The 7,507-nt window shown below is 35.8% G+C and overlaps 1 protein-coding gene across 1 annotated transcript; it reads left to right on the top strand.

Moving 5' to 3' along the window:
- The first annotated feature begins 488 nt into the window (after nt 1–488).
- LOC125821216 (probable WRKY transcription factor 34) lies at nt 489–4,147 on the top strand. Its single transcript, XM_049500635.1, has 5 exons — nt 489–941; nt 2,169–2,354; nt 2,431–3,221; nt 3,322–3,480; nt 3,622–4,147. The coding sequence occupies exons 1-5, from the start codon at nt 489–491 to the stop codon at nt 4,145–4,147; spliced, it is 2,115 nt and encodes a 704-aa protein (XP_049356592.1).
- Nucleotides 4,148–7,507: the final 3,360 nt, after the last annotated feature.

Below are 7,507 nucleotides of genomic sequence, written 5' to 3'. Positions count from 1 at the left end.
CTGGAAATGCATGTTCATTTCAATTGTCTTAAATTAAAATCTCAAATATGCATTAGATTATTATTGGCTCACCTTGTTTGCCCTTTTTGTTAATGTTTTTGAAACAAAATTATAAGATGAAGGAGGGATGTCTTATATATATATATATAACGTCAAATATATAGTAAATGATGGATCACCTTTGATTTCTAGGTGTGTTTACTTCTTAATATTCAGAATATCTTTCGTGAAAATTGTGGAAGTAGCTTTTAGGCCTAGAATATCATGTTGTTTCTCTTCTTTTCCAAGTAGATATTGTAATTATGTTATGACAAACAAACAGGTCATCGTAATTATTATACTATGTAATTTTCTTACTATTATTTAGAAGTATTAAGGAAATGGTTGTTTGCTGTTTATATCTTTGAGGATTAAGTTCATTTATATGGTTCTTTGATATTGCAGTTTAAATCTCCTTTGTGTTGCTTGTACTAAAGTGTTGACGATTAATGGCCGGGTTCAATGATCATGTTGCTAGTGGAGATTGGATACCACCTAGCCCTATCCCGAGCCCGAGCTCAAGAGCACTCATCTCTTCACTGCTAGCTGATGATTTTGGATGGTCATCTCATCTGGAGGAAACTAATGAAAGTAGAAACCTCGTTGTCGAGCCTCAAGAGCATGTCACCTGGTGCAACTCTGATGGGGCACAAACTAGTGCAATGACTGATCAAACAGTGAATGTGAGTGCACCATCAGAGCAGAACACGAGTTCTCGTGGAGGGCTCATGGAAAGAATGGTAGCTAGAACTGGATTTAACGTCCCGAGGCTGAATACAGATGGCCTTAGACCTCCTTTTGTGTCACAGAATCAAGAAGTTAAGTCTCCTTATTTGAGTATTGCTGCTGGTCTCAGTCCATCAATCCTCTTATATTCACCTGTTTTGCTCTATAATTCACTGGTATGCACCTCACACTTCCTGTTTAATTAAGATTGAATGTCTCTCTCTTCTATTTGTTTTTAATAACCGAGAAATAGCATAGTGTTTTTATTCTTCGATTTTGATTATCACCTGTACTTTTTGTACTTTGATTATCCCATTATTTTGTTGGCATTACTGTTCTTTCCTCTGTATGTCGTGTGTTACTCCCATTTCATGTTATTAGTTGTCGTTATTACTCTCATTTCTGTATTCTCTTTTTTAAACTGCTTGGAAATGCTTTATAATATGCCGAGGTCTATCAGAAATAGTCTCTCTATCTTGACAAGGTAGGGGTAAGTTATGTGTACACTCTAACCTCACTATAGAAAAAGAAACATTAGTGGCAATAGATCTTCCTTTTAGCGGCAATATTTATTGCCGCAAAAACATTTAGCGGCAATTGAGTTAATGTTATTGCATCCTGAGTCACTAAAACCTTTAGTCACATCTGTAGAGAGTGCTGGTTATAAATACCTATGTTTATTATTGCTACTAAATATAATATAGCGGCAATTATATTTTTGCCATTAAATCCTTTATTTGTTGTAGTGCCTCCCCATAGGGATTATACCAGGGGTATGTTGTTGTTAATAACTGAGAAATCTCTGAAGTCCAGTGGTGCATGGTCTGAAACTTGGTTAATAATGAACTCGTCCCTCTATTCTTCTCCACTTAAGTATCCGGCTTTTTGTCTGCAGCACGGTTTGAATTCATGACGTGCGTCTAATCCACACATTATGTGTTGCACTCTTACCACTAGACCAAAATCCTGGGGACCATTTAGATTGATTGTCTAGTATTGTGTAAGCAGCACATAGATGATGTGCTGGATTTGTCTTGCTCATTATAGGCTAGTCTCTAGATTATGTTGTGAAACTGGAATTTGTCTAAACTGTCAAAGAGGTTTGCTAACACAATAGACCCTGGTCCATTTAGTGCACCATATTTTTCAGTTGAAGTTTTCGAAAATGTGTTGAAGCTGCATAGTTAACGTGAATCAGCAGCCTGTGATTCCCGAACTGAAATATGGTAGAGTTTTGTTCTATTTTTCCTTTAATGCTGTTGGTGTTCCAAAAGTTCCTTCCGAAGTATCCTCAACCCGAGCAGAAGTGCAATGTGTCTGGAAACTTGCTGCCAACCGGCAATCAGCCGCCAAAGTTCTTGCTTTTGATGTAGATATGATTCAAATACACATTTTTGCCACAGGTTTATCCATCTCCTACAACTGGACTATTACCATGTGCCTCAGGCAACGAGAGTAGAAGTGTTATGTTGACGACTGAAGCTGCAGATAAGAGGAATGAGACTGCTTTAGGGACTAATAGTTCATCTTCCTTGTCTTTCAATCCAATTATGGAGACTGGCGGAGTAACCACAATATCTCTCTCTCATGCACACGCGTACACACATATTGCATAGTTTCCTGTCTATTTCCAGTCTCTGAATGTGTTATTACTCTCGGTTGCAGGTAAACGAGTTTAGTCAAATTGAGGGTTCAGTTCATCCAAATAACTCTCTTCAACTTCATAGTATGGCAGCAACTCAAAATGAACAGATATGTCATGAAACAACTGATTTCCCTATGTTTACTGAAGAGGATGTCCGGGGTAGTGATAAAAATCCAGAGATAAGGACCTTTAATGCAGTTGGTGGTAGTACGGAGCATTCTCCGTCTCTTGAAGAGCAACAAGATGAGGACACTGATGGTGATTCTTCAGTTGAAGATGGTTATAATTGGATAAAATATGGGGAAAATCAAGCTAAAGGAAGTGAGTATCCTCGGAGTTTTTATAAGTGCACACATCCAAATTGTCTTGTCAAGAAGGAAATAGCGCGATATCATAAAGGTCATGTCACGGAAATTATATACAATGGGGCTCACAATCACCCAAAACCACTGCCAAATCAGATATCAGCCCTCGGATCTTCAAGTTCATTTGGTGACATGCAACTAGACAATGTGGATCCAACTGGAACAGGTGCTAACAGTGAGCTGGCTTTGGAAACCATCCAACAAGGACCTACTGCTGGAGGCCTCGAGTGGAAGAACGACAATCTTGAAGCAACGTCATTAGCAGATTTGCACTCTGAATACTGCAGGGGAGCTGCCACTTTACATTCAAATGATGCTCAGGTGGGATCAGCGGATGCAACTGACATATCATCTACTTTTACAACTGACGGAGATGATCATGGTACTCGTGGCAGTGCATCTCTAGATTGTGATGATGGAGGAGATGAGTCCGAGTCTAAAATAAGGTTTTTACATCTTCTGCACTAAAATGTAGGATTTCCGATATATTACATCATATGGACCTGATTATCATTTTTCTTTTCTCTTTGATCTTTGATAATCTAGGAAGATAGAACCGGATGCAACAGATACGAGAAGCGTCAGCAGATCAATCAGGCAGCCAAGAATTGTGGTACAAACTATCAGTGAGGTAGATGTCCTTGATGATGGATATCGCTGGCGCAAGTATGGGCAAAAGGTGGTTAAAGGCAATCCAAATCCTAGGTTTGTCATGTTCATTTACCTATTTCATCCTTAAAAGTTCCTAAATTATCTGTTGTAAGTTTGAACCTGTGGCGTGCGCCTGAGACACACATCACTCACTGAATTGTTTGCTTGAACTGATAGATTACTTCCCTTTGGCAGGAGTTACTACAAGTGCACAAACCCCGGCTGCAATGTCAGGAAACATGTCGAGAGGGCCCCATTAGATCAGAGGTCTGTTATCACCACTTATGATGGGAAGCACAACCATGACGTTCCAGCAGAACGCAGCAGTAGCCAAGTTAGCTCAGGTGCTTCAAACTCTCGCTCCAACCCGATAACTACTAATGCTCAAGACCAGGTAGGTAGGCCTGAGCCTAAACAACTTCAGAAGACCAGCAAGCGTTATGGAAAGGCTCCCTCATTTGGTCCTACCTCAGGATCTAACAGTTTCGAAACTAACCAGCAGCAAGGTCTAACCGATCTTTCTATGACTGGATTCAACTCTGATCAGCACCAGTTTTCAGTCCCTTCCCATCCATATACAGGATGGCTACAACCTGTTAACGATGCTGGTTTCGTGCTTCCAGAAGGAGAACCAATGCCAGATCCTAATATGAACTACTCCAATGCCTCATCAACTTATCAGCAAACTATGAATGGATTGCCTCCTGGACCTCAGATGTGAAACTTTGCCTTATTCTAGAATAAGAAAGAAAATGCTAACTTTACATCTATTTGATGTAAATTTCGATACAAACTAGCAACAATAGCTGAATTTGTAGGTGAGAAAGTCTCGTCGTAGTCAAGACTTATATCTCTCAACTGTGTCACAAGCCTTGTGCTTGACTCTGAGAACCTATTTGGTTCTAATACTTTTGTGTTCTTTCGAGTTTCGAAAGATCAACTAGTTCCTAAACTGTGTTCTTTCGAGTTTCGAAAGATCAACTAGTTCCTAAACTTGGTTGATTCTATAATATTATGGACATTTCCCCCTTATAGTATCCTTACAAGTTCATTTTTGAAGCTTTTTTATAACCAAAAATACTACATCAATATCTTTTGGAAGTTTTTGCTTCAACTTCTTGTTGTTTAAGTGGAAATGATTACCAAAAGGGCTCTAGAAATGCAAACATTGATATACTATATGATTTCTCTTTCTAATTAAAACTTCAAGGAAATTCTTTTTGAAAGTTTTTGAGTACACAAAATGTAAATCCTTCTGCATGAAAGAAAATCAATTTGATTTGGTTGTAGTGGTCGTACCTCACTGAGCTATCAATCGCGAAGCTATCACCCAATTCAACCAACCATCTGTTGTTGGTGCCTTTACTACTGATTTGACCGCTTCTCATTATCAATCCAAATTCACCTTGGCCCTTGCCGCTCCCCATAAGGTCAGTGATGTTGTCATGATAAGTGTGGGAAGTTGGTAGTGTACTCGATGATTGAAGGATCTATCGACTTGCATTAGGGGGAACTTTAATGTAATTACAAACTTCTTGCATATTCTACCATAGGGCTCTCTTATCTCTTCCTTACCTACACCATTTCTACTAATGACCTCTTATCAATACATTGTTGTCTATTATTTAAGTCTTTATTTATATTGGCAAAGCTAAATCTGTTTCAATTAAACCCCAAGCATTCCGTCGATTACTACACCCTTCCTCGTCTCTGGATGCCTAGGTATCCACCCGTAAGCCTTTCTGAGGGGGGACCATCACGGTTCCTCTCTTCTTGAGAATTCATACATCCCTTATTAGTATATGGACTATTATCTCTCGAGCACATGCTTAATTCGGAATATGAAGATCAAATTAATTAATGTTTGACATGAATTCAGACATAGAATTTTCAAAAATTATTGAAATAAAATTTACATAAAAAGTATCTATATAAGCCACATAATAGTTAATAACTCAAACTATGTAACTATATGAAAAATTGTTGGAAATCTTACCAGAAATACTTCATCACGAACACTTATAGGAAATTCTCATAGCTCGAGGCATGTCAAGAGATAATGTCTTTAACGATCTTTCACCTGATATAGGTGTATCTCCAGATTCAACAAGGTCTTCTAATATAAAATTAAAAGCATAAAAACTAGTGATAAAGATTCAGGAAAAATTGAAAATCGAACACAAGAAAAGTAAAATAACATCTCTTTTTTCACTCTTTCTCCCCAGAGTCAATTTGTAACAAAACAATAATGACTATATTTAAGTAGAATCAATTGTAATTTCAATTGATAATTATAGCAGATGTTAAGAATGATAGCATTGAGTAGAAATGCTAATCAAATTAAGCAAAACCATTAAAGGCTCCCTTATTTATTTGTCAAATATTTTGTTATTTGATTTCTATATTTAGTTGTCATTTTCTAACGAATCAAGAAAAAACAATTTTATTTTTTCTATTATACTCTCAATTTATTAATATTAGTGCATTTGAAAAATGCAATAAGTAAATATGTTTAGGATCCTATCAATTAATAGGGGATAAAATGATAAACTCTGTATATCAATTATTATTTTTTAATAGGTGTGTCAAGTCAAAAATTGACAAGTAAGTTCGAAGAGAGGGAGTATTAAGGTTTAAAAGAGTATGTTATATGTTACATATAGTCAATAAAAAATGAATGAATTTTTGACCGAAATCATCCATTATTTAGATCAATTCACCAAAATAATACATTTAAAATTTTCTTACAAAACTAAAAATAAATGTGTTTCTCAGTAACGTTTTGACTATATTTATATTTTATTCAAAAAAAATTCAATGGCAAAAAGACAAACTTCTAACGGAGTAAACAAACATGAAACGTTACTGTCAATAACATTTTGTGAGTAACGTTTTATAGGTAAATCTGCAAGATTCTAATTTTGCAGGATTCGATTCCAATTTTGCAAGATATAATTGTCCATAATTAGATTTTAAAGAATTGTTACGGAGTAACAAATTAATAAGACGTTACACTAATGTTTTGTGTCTGTTTTTGAGTAAAATATAACTTGAAACTTTATTGAGAAACACAATTATTCTAGTTTTGTAAAATTTCAACTAGTTTTTTTTGCACTTGAACTAAAGGTCTTTCAAAAAAACGGAAAAGGGTCAAAATTGCCCCTGAACTATGCGAAATAGACCACTTATACCCTCCGTTACATTTTGAGATCAAAAATACCCCCGCTGTTATCCCTAGAGACCACAAATACCCCTCAAAAGTTAACAATCCAAATTGTTAATGACATGGCAAGCCATGTGGACTGATCTCGCCACCTAAGCTGCCAACTAGGATTTCCAACAATTAGAAATCCTTCTAAAATTAGAAATAAATCTTTTATTTTTAATTACATAAAAATTATTTATATTTTTAATTAAAAACCTTTTATTTTTAATTACGTAAATATTTACCACTCTTTATTAATATTTATATTTATTGTTGTTAAAAGTTATTTTTTCATCGTAGTTTAACTAATAACCAAGTATATTTCCACTTGATAAATAACTACTCCCTCTGTCCCATTTTATGTGGCACTATTTCCTTTTTGGTCAGTCCCAAAAAGAATGTCACATTTCCTTATATGGTAAGTTTATAAAGGTACAATTCCTCTTTTATCCTTGTTGGTCCCACTTAATCTTAAAATAATACTCCAATACATTTATGAGGAGAGAGAAAAAAAAGTCTACTTTTTAAAGGGCAATTTGGTAAACATTTCAAAGTCTTCATTTATTTCTTAAACTCCGTGCCCGGTCAAATGTTGCCACATAAAATGGGACGGAGGGAGTAATATATAATATATCTAACTTGATAGGATGATTTTTTGTATGACATACCTGTATCTTCTGTATGTATGAGGGAAAATTTACGGCTCGATAATATTAACTTTGTTCTTGTTTTTTTTGTTGGATTAATACAATTTTAGGAGATTTAGATTTTTAAAAAAAGTTAGTGGTAATCCTAGTTGGCAGCTTAGGTGGAAGGATCAGTCACACATGGCTTGCCATGTCATTAAAAATTTGGGTTGTTAACTTTTGAGGGGTA

This window comes from Solanum verrucosum, unplaced genomic scaffold (genome assembly GCF_900185275.1).
Source record: "Solanum verrucosum unplaced genomic scaffold, falcon-dt-bn FXZP01000222.1, whole genome shotgun sequence".
NCBI lineage: Eukaryota > Viridiplantae > Streptophyta > Magnoliopsida > Solanales > Solanaceae > Solanum > Solanum verrucosum.
The sequence above is the reverse complement of the archived record's forward strand: the minus strand, read 5'-3'. Positions and strand labels throughout refer to the sequence as shown.